We start from the raw sequence: 22,684 nt of genomic DNA, 5'->3' as shown, positions 1-22,684 counted from the left end.
AAAATAGGGCTGGGGATGTGGCTCAGTGGTCAAGTGCCCCTGAGTTCAATCCCAAGTGTTCAAAAAAAATGGGTAAATTAACACCATGTTCCCAAGGACCAGCAATCCAGAAATATTTTAGTGTATATTTTCTTTTAAAAAAAGGTTTTTCTCCTGTACAATTATACTCAAAGTATTAAAATCAGGAATTAAGTATTGATATATTGGGACTTTCTAATCCTTATTCCTAATGGTGTTTAATCAATCAGTCCCAAAGATATCCATTATATTCCATCAAAAACTTAGTAGAGAATCCAGAATCATGTTATAACTATTTGTGACATCTTTTTAGTAGACTCTATGACACTTCTTCAATCTTTCCTTCACTTACATGACCTTGACACTCTTTAAGAGCATAGACTTCATGTTTATAAAATGCCCCTCAATTTGAATTTATTAATCAGTTTTCTACTAATTAAATTCATCTTAAGTATTTCTGGAAGAAAGGTCACAGTATGACATTTTACTCCCTTCCTAGGTGATAAACAATTGTATCTGTTTCATTAGGAATGTTTATTTGATTAGTAGGTTCAGATATTTCTGGCAGAATTCTCCACTTTACTCCTCTCAATTTTGTTCTTTGGAAGTATGCTGTCTAGGGATTCTTTGAAATTATTTAAATATCCCACATCAAATTTTCAAGTTGGTCATTTCTCTGTATCAATAAGGAATCAATGATTCAATTGTGTCAGTGGGTTATAATCCATTATTATTAGTAGTAGTAGTATTAGTATTATTAGTAGTATTATTATTATCTATTTGGGTGCTCAACTTGTCTCCTAATGACTATATTTTGTGCCTTCTTCCATGTCACCAATAATCCTTAAACAATTCCTTACTTTGGGATGCAGCAACATACCCTAGGCTCATTTGTATGTTCCCTGCCCCTACTTTGCAAGTATTTTCTTTATTTTAAAATCTGATTTGGAGTTAATAACAGTGTATTGGGTGTGTTTATTGCTTATGAAGATGTTACAAGATCCAGCGCTTCTCAGGAAACAGAGGTAGAAAATATGTGCATTGAGAATACAGCAAATCTCTTGTGGAGAGAGAAAATGAAAAGGTGGAATTCTATTCAAAGAAGAAACAAACATTGGCCATTATCAGTAAAGGCAAATCATGGCTTGCTATAAGATTGGAGATCAATATATCTTGTATACAGAGATATGATAAATTGTGGTATAAAAGTGTATTAAGAATTGTAATGCAAATAATAATAATAATAGAGCTCATGTAAAAATAAATAAATAAATAAGATTTGAAAAGTTCAGATGAAAATGACTCCATGAGCTAAGAAATGAAGAGCAAGAGACCCACAGAAAGGGTATCAAAGTTCTAGGAAAAAGTGCTCAAAAGGGTCATTTTCTCATCTCAATGGCAAATTCTGTCCCAGGAACTAAAAGCTCATGATTGCTGGTTGAGAGCTTGAGAGGCTAAAAGAAATTTCATATGAGGACAGAATGTGGCAGACATGAGACAAAGAACTACCCAACTGGTCCAGGGCTTTTTTTTTGTTATTGTTGGAAGGCTTTTAATACCAACTTCATTTTCATTATCTGATATCAACCTTTTATATTTTCTATATCTTCATGGTTCATATGTCTCTGAGAATTTGTCGATATCTTAAAGATATTGTCTAGCTTATTAGAGTATTAATTTTTGAAATAGTTTTTAATGGTCCTCAGGATTTCAGAAGTATCTGTGATGTTATGTATCATTTTTCATCTCTGGTTTCATTAATTTGAGTCTTTGTTTGTTTGTTTGCTTTAAGTTTGGCTAAGAATCTTATCTATCTTTACAAAAAATAACTTTTGCCTAGTGCAGTGGAGTATGCCTATAATCTCAGCAGCTGGGGGGGGTGGGGGCTGAGACAGGAGGATCAGGAGTTCAAAGCCAGACTCAGCAACAGTAGAGCACTAAGCACCTCAGTGAGACCCTGTCTCTAAATAAAATACAAAATAGGGCTAGGGATGTGGCTCAGTGGTTGAGTACCCCTAAGTTCAATGCCAGTCCCCCCCAAAAAAATCTTGTTTCATAGGTGCTCTGTATCTTTTTTATTCTCAATTTCATTAATTTCAATTCTGATCTTAATTATTTCCTTTCTTCTACTGAGTTGGGTATTAGTTTGTACTTTTTCTAGGGGCTTGAAGTATAACATTAAATTATTTATTCAGTATCTTTCTATTTTTTTAATGTAGGAACTCAGTGCTCAGTTTCTCTTAGAACTGCTTTTATACTGTCCCAAAGATTTTCATAATGACTCTATTTTCATTTGTTTCTAAGAATATTTTTATTACTCCCCTTATTTCTTCTATGATCCATTACTCATTCAAAAGTATATTATTAAATTTCCAGGTATTAGTGTGGTTTCTGTTTTTTAATGTTGATTTCTAATTTCACTTGATTATGATCTGACAGGATGCACAGAATTATTTTTTATTTGCTATGATTAGCTTTTATGTACTAAAATATGATGTATTTAGAAAAAGTTCCATGTGCCACTGAAAAGGTGAATTCAGTTGTTGATGGATGAAATATTCTATAGACATCTGATTTGATTAATACTATTTTAATAATATTTTTTAGTTCTGAAGAGTATTAGTTTATATCTGCATGACCTATCTAATGGTGAGAGAAGTGTGCTAAAATCACTCACTATTATTGTATTGCAGTTTTTTTGATTCTTTATATTGAGAAGAGTTTGTTCTATATAATTAGGTACTTTGTAGTTTGGGGCATAAATACTGACAATCATTATATCTTAATGATTATTAACCAATATGAAGTGACTTTTTTTTCTATTTTGATTAATTTTGGTTTGGTGTATACTTTGTCTGATATCAGAGTAGCTACCCCTGTTTGCTTTCATTGTCCATTTGCATGGTATACATTTTTCCATCCTTGACCTTCAGTCTGTAGATGTCTTTACCTGTACAAAGAGTCTCTCATAAACAGCATATGGTTGAGTCATATTTTTAACCAAATCTGCCAATCTATGTCTTTTGGTTGGAGAGTTTATACCATTTATTCCGTGTTATTTTACAGACAGGATTTTTATTTCCTGTCTTTTTATATATTTCCAATTCTTCATTCAGACTTCATTCACCTTTAATTAACTATTCTTCTAGTACAATTTATCCCTTTGCTGGCTTTATTTTTTTTTCAATTCTTCTGCATGAAACAGTTCATTGAGTATGTTTTTTAGTGCAGACTTATGACAAAGGCCAACATCACACTGAATAGAGAGAAATTGAAAACATTTCCTCCAAAAAGAATAACATGACAAAGATGTCCATTCTCACCCCTCCTATTCAACATAGTTCTAGAAACTCTAGCCACAGCAATCAGGCAAAAGAATGAAATTAAAGGGATACAAATAGGAAAAGACAAAGTCAAATTATCTCTGTTCACTCACAACATGATCCTATATTTAGAAGACTCAAGAAACACCACCATAAAACTTTTAGAGCTGATAAACAATTTAGTAAGGCTGCAGATCCATCCATAATAACCTCAAAAAAATAAAATAATACATAGAATTAATCTAACCAAGGAAGTTGTTTTAGTTAGTTTCTTTGCTCCTGTGACCAAAATACATGACAAGAACAATTTTAGGGAGAAAAAGTCTATCCAGGAACTCATGGTTTCAGAAGTCTCAGTCAATAGACACCTGGCTTCATTCCTCTGGGCCTGGGATAAGGCTGAAAATCATGGCAGAAGTATGTGGTGAAGGAAGGTACCAGGAAGCAGAGAGGAAGCTCTACTCAATAAGGACAAAGTATAAACCCCAAAGACAGACTCCAAATGATCCACCTCCTCCATCCAACCCTATTTACCTATGGTTACCATCCAGTTAATCCCTGTCAATTGATTAACACACTGATTAGGTTAAAGCTCTCATAATTCAATCATCTCACCTCTAAATCCTTTTGCATTGACTCACACATGAGCTTTTGAGAGACATATCATATCTAAACCATAACAGAGGTGAAATACCTCTACAAAAAAACTATAGAATATCAAAGAAATAAATTGAAAAAGATACAAGAAGATGGAAAGACCTCTCATGTTATTGGATACAGAATTAATGTCAAAATGGCCATACTATAAAAAGCATTGTACAGATTCAATGTAATCCTTATTAAAATGTCAATGACATTCTTCACAGAACTAGAAAAAAATGTTCTAAAATTCATTTGGAATAATAGAAGACCCAGACCTATAATAGAATAATAGAAGACACAGCAATCCTGAACAAGAAGAGTGATGCTAGAGTCATCACAATACTGGATTTCAAATTATACTACAGATCTATAGTAACAAAAACAGCATGGTATTGGCACCAAAACAGACATGAAGATCAGTGGAATAAAAGACACAGAAACAAACATACATAGATACAGTCATGTGTACACGACAGAGGTGCTAAAAACATACATTGGAGAAAAGTTAGCCTTTTTAGCAAACAGTGCTAGTAAAACTGGATATCCATATGTAGAATAATAAAACTAGACCTCTATCTCTAACCTGCACAAAAAATTGACTTAAAGTGGATCAAAGACCTAGGAATTATACCATAAACTCTGCAAGTGCCAGAAGAAAATATAGCCCCAATACTCCAACGTATTGGCACAGACACTGACATCCTTAACCAGACTTCTAATGCAAAAGAAATAAAACCAAGAATCAATAAGTGGTACAACATCTAATTAAAAAGCTTCTTCAACCAAAGAAATTAAGAGCATGAAGACAGAGCCTACACAATGGGAGATTTTTGCCGGTTGCTCCTCAGATAAGGGATTGCTATCCAGAATATATAAAGAACTTTAAAAACTTAATACCAAAAGGAAAAAAAGCTGAATAGAGACATCTCAAAAAAAAAGAAATACAAATGGCCAATAAATATAGAAAAACTGTTCACAATTTTTAACCATAAGGGAAATGCTAGTCAAAACTACACTGAGCTTTCATGTCACTCCAGTCAGAAGGGCAACAATCAAGAATAAGAACATAAGTAAATGTGGGCAAAGTTGTGGGGAAAAGGTACATTTATACATTGCTGGTGGGAATGTAACTAGTACAACTACTCTGGAAAGCAGTATGGAGATTCTTTATAATAGTACCATTTGACCCATCTATCCCACCACTCAGTATATATCCAAAGGACTTAAAATCAGCGTATACAGTGACATAACCACATCAATGTTTATAGCAGTGCAAGTCACCATTACCAGGTTATGGAATAAGCCAAATATCTGCCAAAAGACAAATGGATTAAGAAAATGTTGTATATGTACACAATGGAGTTTTACTCAGCCATAAAGAAGAATGAAATAATGGCATTTGCTAACAAATGGATGGAAATGGAGAACATCATGATAAGTGAAATAAGCTAGAGTCTTATTTCTAGAAATAAGCTAGATAAAGGCAGGGCAGAGAACACCAGCAAAATAGAAAAGAGATCAGTGGAGTAAAGAAAGGGGGTTGAAGGGAAAGGAAGAAGGATAGGAGAAGGGAGGAACAACAGAATGAAACTGACCAAACTATCCTATGTACACATGAATATACCACAGTTAATTTCACCTTTATGTACATCCATAATGCACCAATTTAAAATATATATAAATATATAGATAGATAGATAGATAGATAACCTATAGAATAGAGGAAACAGATTGGGGGAAGAGAGGGAAAGGGGAAATACTGGAGACTGAATTGGAGCAAATTAAATTCCATGCTTGCATACTTAGGTCAAAATGAAACCCAATATTATGTTTAACTATCATGGACCAATAAATTTAAAAAAAAATAAAACACCCAAATGTGAGTAAGCTATAGCTTCAAATTATGAATAATTGGGCACTTGGCATGGAGCATCTACTCCTGATTCCTGTATGCAGGATGTTCTTCCTAAGACAAAAGGACACTTCACCTCTTTTTTGAGATCCTCCAAAATGTCCTTCATTGGGAAAAACAGATTATTCCCCAATCTGTTTTCCCGGGGCCCAAAGAGTGTATTTTCAAAAAATTTTTTAAATAGGAGAAGGTTTTCTCCTTTTCCCCAGAGTTCAATCTGAGTCCTTGCTCTTTTAGAAACAATATCTACAAAGCACAGGGTCCTGGAGTAGATCCTGAGGATGAAAGCTCTGTGAGGAACCTGGTCTATAGCTGTGGTCCCATTGAGTTCCCCACTTGTTGAGAGCCACAGCCGAAGGGGCCCCAGCAAACTTCCAGCTGCCAGCAAACTTCCAGCTGCCAGCTGATGATTGGCTCACAGCGGCCCCAGCAACTTCTAGCTGCCAACTGATTGGCTCCTCTGCGGTGATGCTCATTGGGCCGTTTCCCTGCCCTTTCAGACCACGGAGCTGCTCATTGGGGGACTTTTTTGGCTCCGCCCACGTGACCCAGCCAATCAGCCTCAAGAGCAGGAGGAGTTGGGGAGGTTGACAGGCTTGTGGGAAGCCGGTGGTGGCAGTTGGGCTCTGAAGGTTTTTCCTAAGGAGCTGTTTTGCTTGGCGTGTGTGGTTCTAAAAATAAAGTTCGTTTGTTTGACAAGTGGCTCCTGAATTGTGCCCAGCCAGACTGCGGCACCCACTTTTCACTGTCAAAGGATTTGCCAAGGTACTGGGTCAGAACTTTGAAACCAGAATAAACCATCTTCTCACACTACTCCCAGTGACTCATTGAGGAGGTAGGAGTTGGAAGGAAATAAGCCCTTTCATTTAAGTTCAATGATGCTGTGGGAAGCTAATCCCTCTGGTCAGGGTGCAGCAGCTTCATCAGTCCCACCTTTCTATGGATAACACATTTCAATTTGGAAAATTAGTTCCAAGAACATAGTCTGTTATAGTTAAAGCTTCATCCCGGGGTTTCATAAACTGACTTCCAGACCACTCACGTATAATCAAATCAAGCCTTTATTGAAGTACTCTGGTAGCTACTGACCAGAACATAAAGCTGTTCCCCTGATCAGTCCCAAACAATTGCAAGGGCGCTCCTTATAAACTTGAAAACCACAAAAGGGACATTTGGGGTTCTAGCCAATGCAAGCAAGCCAGGTTACAGAAGCAGGAGAATGCAGTCAGGTGGAGGGATGCTCAGCCAATCACAATTATCCCAGTCATCCAAGTTACAGAAACAGAGACCCATTACCCTAGCTACAAAAACAATGTTCCATTAGTTAGTTCTGTGTTCTTAAAGGTTTCTATAGCAAAAAGGAAAAGAACATCTTGCCCTGGTCATGACCCTTCTAGTTGGCATGGTTGTTTTACAAAACGGAGTTACAAAACGAAATGGAGTCATTTTGGCTTGACTATCATAGTCCATGGAAATTCCTGGAGAGTCACCTAAACCAACCAAATTTCAGAAGAGATACCCATGAAAAGGAACTACAAAGAGTGAGATCTCTGAGTACAGACTAGCACTTGCTCAGGGAGTGATTTCACCTGTGTTTCCACCCCCACACCCTCAGTGCTGCAGATGCAACCCAGGGCCTTGTGCACACTAGGCAGTCCTTCTCTTGAGTCTTTTGCATCTTGATTACATTATAGTTTTTAGGATAGCTTTATTAAATAAACACAATTTAATATATCTTCATTCTTTCTTATATTTTACTTCATTTTTATTAACACATGCAAATTGCACATGTTAAAGGGCTCATTGTGATATTTTTACACATGAATAGAATGCACTAATGAAATCCAACCTCCCTATATGCACCCTCCCCTGTCTACCCTTCCCAACCTCTACCCACATTCCATTGTACCATCTACATAATATTAAGTAGTAAATGTTTTAGGGTAGTAAATCATTTTTAATTGTGGCAATATAAAATTTACTATTTTTACCCTTGTTATTATACAAGTTAGTGGCATTAAATAGATTCATCTTATTATGCAACCACTATCACTGCCTTCAAAACTCTGTTCATCTTGCAACACTGAACTTTGTATCATTAAACAATAACTCCTCATTCTCAACTTTCCCCTGTCCTTGAAAACCACCCACATAATAACCCATACAGACTTTTCTGTTCTACGCATTTGCCTGTTTCTGACAACTCATATTTACATTCCCAGTATTGGTCCTTCTGTTTCTGGATTATTTCACAAAATAATGTCTTCCAATTTCATCCATGTCATAGTATGTGTCAGAATTTTCTCTCTTCTTAAGCCTGAATAATATTCCATTCACGTGTATACCAAACTTTATCTTTTTCTTCCTCAATGGACATGTGGGATGTTTCTACATTTTAACTATTGTAAATAATTCTGATATGAATATGGAGATATAAATTTCTCTTTGATAACCTGTTCTCATTTCTTTTGGGTTTATTCAGAAGTGGAATGTCCTGATTCCAAGATAATACAATTTTGTGAAGATAATGTCATGATACTTTTTTGTAAGTAGCAAATTTTAATTCATCAAGCCAGCTCACTATTCCCTAGATATGATATTTCCTATGAGCCACCCAGGCAACAGAGTCATTGGAAGTATCAAAACACTCTTTCATGGTCTGGGGTATAATTCAGCTGACAGAGCTCTTGCCTAGCATTAGGGAAGCCCTGAATTTAATTTCTAGCATCACACACACAAAAAAAAAATACAAACAAAACAACAACAAAGTTTCTTCCTCCTCCATTAAGTATTCTGGACCACTGTGGTAAAGAAAAGCAAGAGATACTTCAAGGAAATAATAAATGTCAACAACTTTTTAAGACACCCATATTTGGGTGTGGACTGGTGAAGAGATTTGTGGTATAAACATGGGTTATAAATTTTTTTAATAAACTGCAATTATTTCACATGAGGATGTAACCAGAAGTACAATCATTGGATCACATGATCATTCAATTTTAATTTGTTTAGGAACCACTCACTGTACTCTGTTTCACAGTGGCTGCATCATTTTTCATTCTCCACATATGCACAGGCCTTCCTACTTCTATATATTCTCACCAACACTCCTGTTTCCTTATTCTTGTTCAGTCTCCTTCCCTCCCTCTTGTAACAGCTATATTCTCATGTATGCAAAGTGGTTATCTCAGTGTGGTTTTGACCTATTGTTTTTCATTCTGAATTTTGCACAACAATAAATTTCTGAGAACAGATCCAGCAACAACAGTACTTTTTATTCAGAACATGCAGGGAATTCATGGCTCCGAATTGTCACAGACTAGTTATTGTGCAGTTTTACCATGATAACATGTTAGTAACTGAGTATTAGAACCTGTGGTGGTCGATGCAAGAGTTACAGAGTACAGGGAATAGCAGACTTATTTATGCAGTGATCCAGAAAACACTTCTTAATGAAGGCTGCATGTTCACTGGATCAGGAGGGGATGGGGATGTGAGGCAGAGCTGAGAGGAGGTATCCTTGAGAGTGAGAAGGGGAACGATGCCTCCAAGAAGGAGAAGTGGCAGGTGATGATGGCATAGCAGCAGCCAGTAGCCCTTCTTCAGACAGGAATGAAGCAGAGCTGGTACAAAGGTGGCACACGGCCAAACGCATTGGCAATGGGGGTGGTGTCAATGTCCTTGGGGTCAATCACAGGTTTCAGCTTAAAATTCTGTAAAATGGTGGTCAGGAACAAAAACAGCTCCATGCGGGCCAGGCCCTCTCCCACACACATACGTTTTCCTAAAGATGACAAACACAGAGTTTTCCCTCCTTAAACATTAGGTTCTGAAATGTTTTAAAGAATATGCAGTAACTATACAATGAATGATTATTTATGTATATGGATCAAAGACAGAATGGTTAGAGACAGATGCACAGAAGATTAGTCACAGTCGATACCCACTTGTATCTTATTTTATCAGGCACCCTGTGCTAGACAGGTTTTTGCTCTTATACTTCCTTCATGACCTATGTCCTTGTCATATCCTCTTTACAATGCATGCTTAGAAGGTGGTAGACTCTCACCCTCTATAAGTTTTCTCATAATAGTCATGCTTCCACTGAAGCATGGCTCACTTCAAATCCTATTTTCTCTTATTTTGTTTTATCCAGCTAAATATGAGTGACTTAAAAGAAGGGCTCCATCCTTAACATCTGGATATGGGCAGTGCCAGGCCCAACAGAGACATCAAAATCCATAGTAAAAAAATGAAGGTGATTCCATGTCTAGAGTCTTGGCACACACAATTTAACGATGAGACAGAATTCTAAATGCATGATCATGAGAAGAGGAAGAGGATGGTGCTCTGGAATCACTGCAGACTCTCCTTCCACATTCCCAAGGTTTTGTTCAGCCTTCATTTACCTGGTATGCTCTGACCCCCTAGATCTATAGAAAACATTCTCTCCTGGACTCCATTACTTCTGTAAGGTGCCCTGCCTTCTCTTCTTCCCTTGCTCCTCACCTCCTGTAAGCCAGCTCAACCCTCTTTCCCTTGTATCGCCTTCTATCCTAGCTGGCGACTTGTGCTGGGTTCACAAATCTGACTATTCCAATAACTTAAGAAAACAGCAAAGGAAGCACGGAAACACAAAAAGAAGTACCTTTTCAAAATCTGAGGTGACTCTCTGACCTTAAGGGTCCGTGGAAAGAGTCACTGGAATTCTTTATTCTTACATAGGAGACATACAAGGGGAGATTCCATGGAACATTCTATCCCAAAAAGGGCAAGAGGTAGGATTACAAAGGAAGAGGTGAGTGTAACTCAATCCCACCTGGTAGTGCCTACTCCTGGAGCCACACCTTATTATCTGAGCAGAGGTAAAGCCCAAGATATTGTGGGGCACAATAATTGTTTAGTATCTCTTGTTCAGGACTTAAGGGCGTATATTTCCAGAGTGGCTCCCGACAACCTTGTTAGAATGTTTTTGGATATAAAAAAGCAGAATGAGGGCTGGAATTGTGGCTCAGTGATAGAGCCCTTGCCTAGCATGTGTGAGGCACTGGGTTCGATTCTCAGCTCCACATACAAACAAATAAATAAATAAGTTCATCAACAACTAATAAAAATACTAAAAAAAAAAAAAGCAGAATGAAAGCAACTTCACCCTCTGCCTCCCAGAAACCTGTGTTTCCCTCTCTCACAGCACAGGTTTCAATGATTACAATGATCTGTTTGTTCATCTGCTTCCTAACTCAGGAGTGAGACTCTTAAGAGCCCATTATGTATGCTAGGCTACTTGGCATCTAAGAGTGATACTCTTAGAAGTTTCAGCTGAGTAGATTGTTGATAAAGCCAGAGGCACAATTCAACCAAACTATGCCATAGCTTTATCCATTGGAAAAACTGGGTCAGATATTCCACAAAGTACCACCAAAGGGACCCAGTAGTGAAGATGCATCACTAATAAGGGAAAGTGCAAGGGTATTGGAGTGGAGCTCCAATTTGATAATGTACAATGAGGAAATATACCAGGTCCAAAGGAGGCACCCATGTAAGTTGCATCTGATCCTAAAAAAGTTATTTTGTTCCCTAAAGTTACAACTGGAAATGAATTTTTATTACCTGATGAGAAAGGCATAAAGTAGTTACTTTTCTTAAAGTTGCCACTCTCATCCAGAAAGTGACCAGGGTCGAACACCTCTGGATTAGGGAATTCCTTATTGTCGTGCAGCACGGAAGTCAGTGATGTTATTATTCTTGTTCCCTGGAAACAACATACAGATAAAATTAGTAATAAAGAAGTTGAATGGAGGGCTGGGGTTGTGGCTCAGTGGTAGAGCGCTTGCCTAGCACATGTGAGGCACTGGGTTTGATTCTCAGCACTGCATATAAATAAATAAATAAAATAAAGTTCCATCAACAATTTAAAAAAATTAAGTCAAATGGAAAGAAATAATGGAATTCATCTGATCTATATTTGAGGAAATCCAGGTCCAAGGAAAAGAAGTGACAATTCCAGAAAGACAAATCAAGCAAGAGTTTAAGGCCACAAGCAGTAAAAGCATCCTCTGTGAGCAGTTGTAGGGCTGAGTACTTGGGAATATGGATGCTAGACCTTCTGAATTCTACTTAGCACCAAGCTGGGACCTTGGTGTCTGTCCCCACCTGTTGCTCTATTTCATCAATTCAGTTTTTGCATATCTCACATGTGGTTTACGGTTTACAGTAGAATTTTGGGCTCACTCTTGAAAAGTCAGGAGTATTTAGAATTATTTATTTAAATAAATAAATAATTGTGGATTTTTTAGAGATCTGGTCTGATTTAAAATGACTATTGGTGAGATATTAACAAGTACACTAACACCTATTGAGCACTTATCATTGGAATGTAATATGTTTATTTTGATTTCAAACATGGAGGAACTCTTCACAGATGAATCCTATCTTAAAAACACAGCTGGGGTGAAAATTAGAAAAGTCATCATTTTGCAACAATTCAGGTAGGATCATCAAGTCAGGCACGGATCATCAATTAATGTTAAAACTGTTGGTTGAGGGCTGGGGCTGTGGCTCACTGGTTGAGCACTTGCCTCTCATATGTGAGACACTGGGTTCAGTCCTCAGCACCTCATACATATATACATACATACATACATAAATATATGTGTCCATCTACAACTAAAATAGAATAACATGGATGAATGGATGGGGGAAAATGTGGCATTTATAAACAATGGAATATTACTCAGCACTAAAAAATAATAAAATCACGGCATTTGCAGGGAAAAGGATGGCATTAGAGCAGGTTATGCTAAGTGAAGTTAGCCAATCCCCCCAAAAAAACAAATGTCAAATATCTTCTCTGATATAAGGGGGGTGAATCAAAATGGGGTAGAGAGGAAGAGCATGGGAAGAAAATTACCTCTAGATAGGGAAGAGGAGTGGGAGGGAAAGGGAGGGAGAAGGGGAATTTCAGGGATGGTGGAAGGAGACCCTCATCATTGCACAAAATACATCTATGAAGATGTGAATTTTGTGTCAACATATCTTGTATACAGAGATATAATAAATTGTTGTATAAAAGTGTATTAAGAATTGTAATGCAAAATAATAATAAGAAGAAGAAGAAGAAGAGAAAAAATAAATAATTTTTTAAAAATAGAAATAAAAAATTGTTGGTTGAGTTATTTGTAAACAGGTTATTCATAATGTCTTAAATAAGAAGAACCTTCTGAACTTATTTTTTATTTTTACTTTTAAAATCAGAACCTCAGCAATAAAGAGATCTGGCAGACATCTCCATGTTAAGTATGAATCTTAGTAGCACCAATAATGGGACAAACTGAAATCATGTGCCATCAGCCACAATCTGATGCAGTGGGACATCCATGATATCACCCATATAATGTTCTTTTCCAAAACACAAACCTGGTTTCTAATATCCAAGAAAACAACCACACAAAATCAAGCTGAGGAACATTTTACATGACCATGGATTGAACTCTTCAAAAAGTGTCAGAGTATGCAGCTGCATTGTTAGTGGCACTACAAATTAGTACAACCACTCTGGAAAGCAATGTGGAAATTCCTCAAAAAACTAAGAGTAAATCTACCAATAGACTCATTTTCTCCTTGGCATTTATCCTAAAAAAAAAAAAAAAAACAACCCTAAAATCAGCATAATATAGCAATACATTCACTTCGATGTTTATAGCAACACAATTCACATTAGCCAAATCAGGGAATTAGCCCAGATGCCTGTCAATATATGAATAAATCAAGATGATAATTAAATTCACCATTTCTGTACATTGTGATCAAACTGTAAACATCTTAATAGCAAATATTTGTTTTTAGGGTTTATATTGTTTATATTAGGATCTGTTAACATTGCCCTTAACCTCAAAGGAGAGGTATTAGAACCTTACAAGGGCACTATAAGCCTATAGGGTAAACACCATAATGCCTCAGATCCACAGTGCTAGAAAGGAAGACACATAAGCAACATGAAAGTCAAGGGAAGAAAGTGCCCCAAACAAATCAAGATACCACATTATTAGAATCCATGGCCAACACAGCAGAAAAAATTACAGAGAAGGTGTTCAGGATGTACATAATTAAATGTCCTGTGAATTAAAGGATGATATAAGAGAGCAAATGCAGGCAGCAAAAAATCACTCTGACAAAGAGCTACATAAACAAATACAGAAAACAAAAGATTACTTCAATAAGGAGATAAAGGTTCTTAAAAAAAACAGAAATCCTTGAAATGAAATAATAAACTAAATTAAATTTTCAATTGAAATCATCACCAACAGAGTAGACAACTTGGAAGACAGGACCTCAGACAATGAAGATAAAATATATAATCTTGAAAATAATGTTGACCACACAGTGAAAACAGTAAGAAACCATGAGCAGAACATTCAAGAAATATGGGATAACATAAAAAGACCAAATTTAAGAGTTACTGGGATAGAGGAAGGCACAGAGTTCTAAACCAAAGGAATGAGCAATCTATTCAATGAAATATCAGAAAATTTTCCAAACATGAAGAATGAATTGGAAAATCAAAGTCAAGAGGCTTATAGAACGCCAAATGTACAAAATTACCATAGACCCATACCAAGGCACATTATAAAGAAAATGCCCAACATACAGAATAAGGAGAGAATATTAAAAGCCATGAGAGAAAGGAAACAGAGTACATATAGAGGAAAACCAATTAGATTATATGAAGATTTTTCAACCCAGACCCTGAAAGCTAGAAGATTCTGGAACAACCTGTATCAAGCTCTGAAAGAAAATGGATGCCAACCAAGAATCTTATATCCAGCAAAAATAAGCTTTAGATTTGATGATAAAATGAAAACCTTCCATGATAAACAAAAGTTGAAAGAATTTACAACACGAAAGCCTGCACTACAGAATATCCTCAGCAAAATATTCCATGAAGAGGAATTGAAAAACAAAAATAAATATCAGCAAAAGGAAATATTATACTAAAGGAAAAACTAATCAAAAAAGAAACTAAGTCAAGTTAAATACCTAAAATAAACAAAAATGGCTGGGAATATAAACTATGTCTCAATAATAACCCTGAATGTTAATGGCCTAAACTCACCAATCCAAAGACATAGACTGGCATATTGGATTTAAAAAAAAAAAAAAAGACCCAACAATATGCTGCCTCCAAGAGACTCATCTCATAGGAAAAGACACCCACAGACTGAATGTGAAAGGTTGAAAAAAATCATACTACTCACATGGACTGTGGAAGCAAGCAGGAGTTTCTATCCTCATATCAAATAAAGTAGACTTCAAGCCAAAGTTAATCAAAAGGGGTATAAAAATGGATATTTCATACTGCTTAAGGGAACCATTCATCAACAAAACATAATAAATTCATGTGCCCCAAACAATGGAGCGTCTGTGTTCATCAAACCAACTCTTCTCAAGTTCAAGAGTCAAATAGACAACAACACAATAATTATAGATGACTTTTAACACTCCTCTTTCACCACTGGATAGATCATCCAAACAAAAGCTGAACAAAGAAACTATAAAACTCAATAATACAATCAATAACTTAGACTTAACTGACATATATAGAATAATTCATCCTTCAATGAACAAATACACTTTATTTTCAGTAGCATATGCATCCTTCTTTAAAATAGACCATAAATTAAGCCACAAAGCAACTCTTAACAAAAATTTAAAAAATAGAGATACTACCCTGCAATCTATCAGATCAAAATGGAATGAAATTAGAAATCAATGATAAGATAAAAATAGAAGCTACTCCATCTTCTGGAGACTAAATAATATGCAACTGAATAAACAATGGGTTCCAAAAGACATTAAGGAGGAGATTTAAAAATTCTTAGAGATGAATGAGAATACAAACATATTGAAATCTCTGGGACACTATGAAGGCAGTATTAAGAGTAAAGTTCATTGCATAGAGTTCATTCCTTAAAAGAAGAAAAAGTCAACAAATAAATGACTTACCAGTACATCTCGAAGCCCTAGAAAAAGAAGAACAAATCAACACCAAAAGTGATAGAAGACAGGAAATATTAAAATCAGGGCTAAAATCAATGAAATTGAAACAAAAGAAATAATTGAAAGAATTGACCAAACAAAAAGTTGGTTCTTTGAAAAAACAAATTGACAAACCCTTAGCCATGCTAATAAAGAGAAGGAGAGAGAAAACTGAGAAAACTCAAATTACTAACATACATGATGAAAAAGGAAATTTCACAATCAGGGGTTTCCATCCTCATATCAAATAAAGTAGACTTCAAGCCAAAGACACTACAGAAATCACAACAGACACTACAGAAATACCAGAGATAATTAGAAATTATTTTTGAAAACTTGTACTCCAATAAAATATAAAATATCAAAGGCATTGAAAAATTTCTAGACTCACATGATTTGCCCAAATTGAATCAGGATGATATACACAATTTAAACAGATCAATTTCAATCAATGAAATAAAAGACACCATCAGAAGCCTACCAACCAAGAAAAGCCCAGGACCACATGGATACACAGCTGAGTTCTACAAGACCTTTAAAGAAGAACTAATACCAATACTCTTCCATTTATTTCAGGAAATAGAAAAAGAGGGAGCTCTTCCAAACTCATTCCATGAGGCCAATATCACCCTAATTCCAAAACCAGGCAAAGACACATCAAAGAAAACTTCAGACCAATATCTCTAATGAATAGAAATGCAAAAATTCTCAGTAAAATTCTGGCAAATTGAATAAAAAATACATATCGAAAAGATAGTTGGGGCTGGGGTTGGGGCTCAGTGGTAGAGTGCTCGCCTACTATGCATGAGGCACTGGGTTTGATCCTTAGCACCACATAAATATAAAATAAAGATATTGTGTTGACTTAAAACTTAAAAATAAATATTTAAAAAAAGATAGTACACCACAATCAAGTGGGATTCATCCCAGGGATGCAAGGTTGGTTCAACATACAGAAATCAATAAATGTAATTTATCACATCAATAGACTTAAAGATAAGAATCATATGATCATTTCATAGACACAGAAAAAAAGCATTCAACAAAATACAGCTCTGCTTCATGTTCAAAACACTAGAGAAACTAGGGATAACAGGAACCTATCTCAACATTGTAAAGGCTATCTATGCTAAGCCCTGGGTTAACATCATTCTAAATGGAGAAAAATTGAAAGCATTCCCTCAAAAAACTGGAACAAGACAGGGATGCCCTCTTTCACCACTTCTATTTAACCTAGTTCTTGAAACACTGGCCAGACTGATTAGACAGATGAAATAAATTAATGGGATACAGATAGGAAAAAACTCAAATTGTCACTATTTGCAGGTGTTATGATTCTATACATATAAGACCCAAAAAGTTCCACCAGAAAACTTCTAGAACCAGTAAATGAATTCAGCAAAGTAGCAGAATACAAAACCAACAGCCATAAATGAAAGGCACTTCTGTATATCAGTGACAAGTTCTCTGAAAGGAAAACTACCCCATTTACAATAGCTTCAAAAAAATAAAAAACTTGGGAATCAACCTAATGAAAGAAGTGAAAGACCTCTACAATGAAAACTACAGAATGCTAAAGAAAGAAATTAAAGAAGACCTTAGAAGATGGAAAGATCTCCCTTGTTCTTGGATAGGCAGAATTAATATTGTCTAAATGACCATACTACCAAAAGCATTATACAGATTTAATGCAATTCCAATCAAAATTTCAATGATATTCCTCATAGAAATAGAAAAAAAACAGTGATGAAATTCATCTAGAAAAATGAGAGACCCAGAATAGCTAAAGCAGAATGAAGAAGAATGAAGAAGAAGGCATCACTATACCAGACCTTAAACTATATTTTAGAGCAAAAGTAACAAAAACAGCATGTATTGGCACAAAAATAGATTGGTAGACCAATGGTACAGAATAAAGGACACAGAGACTAACCCACATAATTACACTTATGTTATATTAGACAAAGGTGCCAAAAACATACATTGGAGAAAGATAGCCTCTTCAACAAATGGTGCTGGGAAAACTGGAAATCCATATGCAACAAAATGAAATTAAATCCCTATCTCTCACTATGAACAAACTCAACTCAAAGTGAATCAAGGACATAGGAATTAAACCAGAGACCCTGCATCTATCTAATAGAAGAAAAAGTAGGCCCCAATATCCATCATGTCATATTAAGCCCCTACTTCCTTAATAAGACTCCTACAGTGCAAGAATTAAAATCAAGAATTAATAAATGGGATGGATTCAAACTAAAAAGCTTCTTCTCAACAAAAGAAACAATCAGATGACTAGAGAGCCTACAGCTTGGGAGCAAATTTTTACTACTTACACATCAGATAGAGTGCTAATCTCTAGGGTATATAAAAAACTCAAAAAGTTAAATTCGAAAAAAAAAACCAAATAACCCAATCAATAAATGGGCCAAGGAACTGAACAGACACTTCTCAGAAGGTGATACACAATCAATCAACAAATATATGAAAAAAATGTTCAACATCTCTAGCAATTAGAGAAATGCAAAGTAAAACTACTCTATGATTTTATCTCACTCCAGTCAGAATGACTGCTAATAAGAATATAAACAACAATAAGTGTTGGCGAGAATGTCGGGAAAAGGCACACTATATTGTGGGACTGCAAAATGGTGCATTTTGTTGGTGGGACTGCAAAATGGTGCAGCCAATATGGAAAGCAGTATTGAGATTCCCTGGAAAACTGGGAATAGAACCACCTTTTTTAAAAGTATTTATTTTTTAGTTGTAATTGAACAAAATACTTTTATTTCACTTATTTATTTTTATGTGGTGCTGAGGATCGAACCTAGGGTCTCACACATGCAAGGCGAGCATTCTACCACTGAGCCATAACCCCAATTCTAGAGCCACCTTTTGACCCAGCTATCCCACTCCTTGGTCTACACCCAAAAGACTTAAAAACAGCATATTACAGGGACCCAGCCACAATAATTTTTATAGCAGCACAGTTCACAAGAGCTAAACTGTGGAACCAACCTAGATGCCCTTCAGTAGATGAATGGATAAAGAAACTGTGGTACATATATACAAAGGAATTTTACTCAGCAATAAAAGAGAATAAAATCATTGCATTTGCAGGTAAAAAGATGGAGCTGGAGAAGATAATGCTAAGTGAAGTTAGCCAATCCCCCTCAAAAAAATGCCAAATGTTTTCTCTGATATAAGGAGGCTGATTCATAGTGGGGTTGGAAGAGAGAGCATGAGAGGATTAGACAAACTGTAGATAGAGCAAAGAGGTGGGAGGGGAAGGGAGGGAGCACGGGGGTAGAAGACAATGGAATGAGATGGACATCATTACCCTAAATACATGTGTGAAGATACAAATGGTGTGAATATACTTTATATACAACCAGAAATATAAAAAAGTTTGTTCTATATGTGTAATATGAATTGTAATGCATTCTGCTGTCATATATAACAAATTAGAATAAAAAATTGGAAAAAAAAGAAAAATGGGATTTCTTCCCCAAAATATTAAATAAAATCTCCACCAAGCTTTTTTCTTTTTCTTTTCTCTCTCTCTCTCTCTCTCTCTCTCTCTCTCTCTCTCTCTCTCTCTCTCTCTCTCTCTCCTCTCTCTCTCCTCCCCCGCCCTCTCTTTTTTTTTTGTATTGGGGATTGAACCCAGGGGCACTTAACCACTGAGCCACATCCCCAGCCCTTTTTTAATATCTTATTTAGAGACAGAGTCTCACTAAGTTACTTAAGACCTTGCTAAGTTCCTGAGGCTAGCTTTGAACTCAAAATCCTCCAGCCTCAGCCTTTTGAGCCACTGGGATTACAGGTGTGCACCACTGTACCCAGCTCCACTGAGCTTTTTGAAGAGCTTATAAACTGATTCTAAATATATGGAAGAACAAAAAGCCAAGGACAATCAAGAATATTTTGAATAATGTGAGACTTGCTTTTCCAGTTATCAAGACTTACTACGAAGCTACTATGATTAAGATATTGCTACTGAGATACATTTTGAATCAAAATGAAGATCAAAAAAAAAAGACTCCCACATCTATAAAAACAATGAAAAACAGCTGGGATCAAAAAAAGGAAGAGGATTTAATAAATGGGTACAGACTTTTAGCACAGTTGGTTTATTATTAAAAAATTAAAATAAAATTTGAAAATTTTTAAAAAATTAAAGTTGAAAAAAGAAAACTACTTTCACATACTTGTCTAAATTTACTCTTATACATTTTCAAAAAATAATTTGTGATAAATGTTACTTAAAAATACAAAATGAGATGGGCTGGGGATGTGGCTCAAGCACTAATGCGCTCGCCTGGCATGCACGGGGCACTGGGTTCGATCCTCAGCACCACATAAAATAAAATAAAGATGTTGTGTCCACTGAAAACTGAAAAATAAATATTTAAAAATTCTCTCTTCTCTCTCTCTCTCTCTCTCTCTCTCTCTCTCTCTCTCTCTCCTCTTTCTTTCTTAAAAAAATACAAAATGAGGTATATTTTCAGCAAATGATGCTGAGACAAGTGGATATTTATAAAAAGAAATGAAGAACATCATTACTTCACAGCACAAAAAAAATCTTTTAAAGATACATAGACCTAAATGTAATAGTTAAAACTATAAAACTTAAAGAAAATGGCAAAGAGTAAGTATGTAAAAGGAAGGGAGTGTGGGAAAGAGACAATGCTAGGGAATGATATTGGCTAAAATTTATTGTTCTATTGTAGGCATGTAGGAAGACATAGCAATGAGTCCCACCATTATGTACAACTATGAAAATTATGTAGGACTCTGTGCTGGCAAATAATATTTTAGATGGGATACAAAAGCATAAATCATAAAAGAAGTTATTGATGAATTGTACTCCATCGAATTATATAACTTCTACTCTTTGAAGACATTCTTTTTTTTTTAAATTATTTTTTAGTTGTATTTGGACACAATGCTTTTATTTTATTTATTTATTTTTATGTGGTGCTGAGGATCGAACCCAGGGCATCACACATGCTAGATGAGTGCTCTACTGCTGAGCCACAATCCCAGCCCCTGAAGACATTCTTAAGAAAGAAAGAAAAAATTTTTTAAAAAAGTCACACAGACTCAGAATAAACATTTGCAAAACTTATCTACCATAATGAGTTTTAATTTAAAAAAAAAACTTAAAAATAGCAATATAAACAACCCAATAAAAAATAGGCATATAATTTAAACAGACACATTAACAAAGAAGATATATGAATGGCCAATCAATATATGAGAAGAAGCCAACATTATTTATGAAGAAAATAGAAGGGAAAACAAAAATGTGGTACCACTGCAGTGGCCAAAATACAAAAAGACTAACAACGACAAGGGGTTTGGGATACCTGGAAGGGAGATTTAAAACAGCACAGCCACATCACAATACCATTTGGTGGTTTGGCCTAAAGTAACCACGTAAGCAAAAAATCCCATTCCTAGGTATTCTCCAGTAGAAAGGAAAACATGTCCACATAAGAACCTGCATGCAAATGTGCATAGCACCTGTAGTCAAGTAGTTAAAAACTGGAAATACACAAAATGTCCATCAATTAGTGAACTTCAAACCAATAACCAATGTTTGATACTCCTTATGGAATCCCATTCATAATAAAAAGGAGCAAACTTAAGATACAGCAATAAGAGCCAGACTGTAATCCCAGCAGTTTAGGAGATTGAGGCAGGAGGATCACAAATTCATATTCTGAATATTAATCCCTTATTGAACAAATAGTTTTAAAATACTTTCTCAACTGTTCATTTCCTCACTCTGTTAATCATTTCCTTGGCTAAAGAGAAGCTTTTTAGTTTGACATAATTCCACTATCAAAACTTCTTTTGTGAAAGGTTCATATAGTTTAGAAATCAGTCCAGTTTTTTAATACACATAATTCACCTAAAAATAGGTGCATATATATAAATGCACATGTATGCTATATAATATATCATATATGTATACGATTTTGTATGTTGATTTTTATCCTGCAACTTTTCTGAATTTGTCAGACCTAACTGGAGAGTTTCAGATTTTTCTCTGTATAAAATCATATCTGCAAACAGAGGATAATTTGACCTCTTATTTTCTTTTTATTTGGATGCCTTTCTTTTGCTGACTTGCTCTCAGCTATGTTGACTAAGAATAGCAAAAGCAGGCATCCTGATCTTATGGGACATGATTTCAGCTCTTCCCCATTCAATGTGATGTTGTTGTGGTTCTATCATATTTAGCCTCTATTATGCTGATGTACATTCATTCTTTATCTAATTTGTTGAAGGCTTTTGATCATAAGGGGATGTTGAATTTTATCAAAGGCTTTTCTGTACCTATTGAGAAAATCATATGGGTTTTTTGTCCTTCATTTTGTTGATATGATGTATTACATTTATTGATTATATATTGAACCATCCTTACATTCCTGGAAAACACCCTACATGATCAGAAAGGTTAGCTAATGGCTACAGTCAATTTTTCGTATTATATTCTGCAAGAAGGGAAGAATTCATCTGCTGAGTGGAGGAGAGACAAGTACTTTATGAACAAATAAACCTCATCTAAGATTCTGCATTTGTTCAAATGTAATAATTAACACCAAAACAAAACTTATTTGTCACTGTAAAGCAAATGAACACAAAAAAGTACAGATAATGGAGTAAAAGCAATTGAATATACCACAGCAGGGAATATTACATACCTTATTTTGCAAAGCCATCACTATCCTGATGCCAAAAA

General features: G+C 35.5%; 1 protein-coding gene across 2 annotated transcripts in view; it reads right to left on the bottom strand.

Moving 5' to 3' along the window:
* Positions 1 to 9,149: 9,149 nt before the first annotated feature.
* The window catches only part of LOC144254839 (cytochrome P450 2C18), a 38,994-nt gene continuing 25,459 nt past the window's right edge, over positions 9,150 to 22,684 (bottom strand). For both annotated transcript variants that reach the window (XM_077798417.1, XM_077798418.1), the window contains exons 8-9: positions 11,506 to 11,647; positions 9,150 to 9,679 (exon numbers count right to left, since the gene is read on the bottom strand). In XM_077798417.1, the coding sequence (XP_077654543.1) occupies positions 9,498 to 9,679; positions 11,506 to 11,647 (324 nt within the window). In that variant the 3' untranslated portion in view covers positions 9,150 to 9,497. The remainder of the gene's footprint in view (positions 9,680 to 11,505; positions 11,648 to 22,684) is intronic.

This window comes from Urocitellus parryii, chromosome 5 (assembly GCF_045843805.1).
Source record: "Urocitellus parryii isolate mUroPar1 chromosome 5, mUroPar1.hap1, whole genome shotgun sequence".
Taxonomy (NCBI): domain Eukaryota; kingdom Metazoa; phylum Chordata; class Mammalia; order Rodentia; family Sciuridae; genus Urocitellus; species Urocitellus parryii.
The sequence above is the reverse complement of the archived record's forward strand: the minus strand, read 5'-3'. Positions and strand labels throughout refer to the sequence as shown.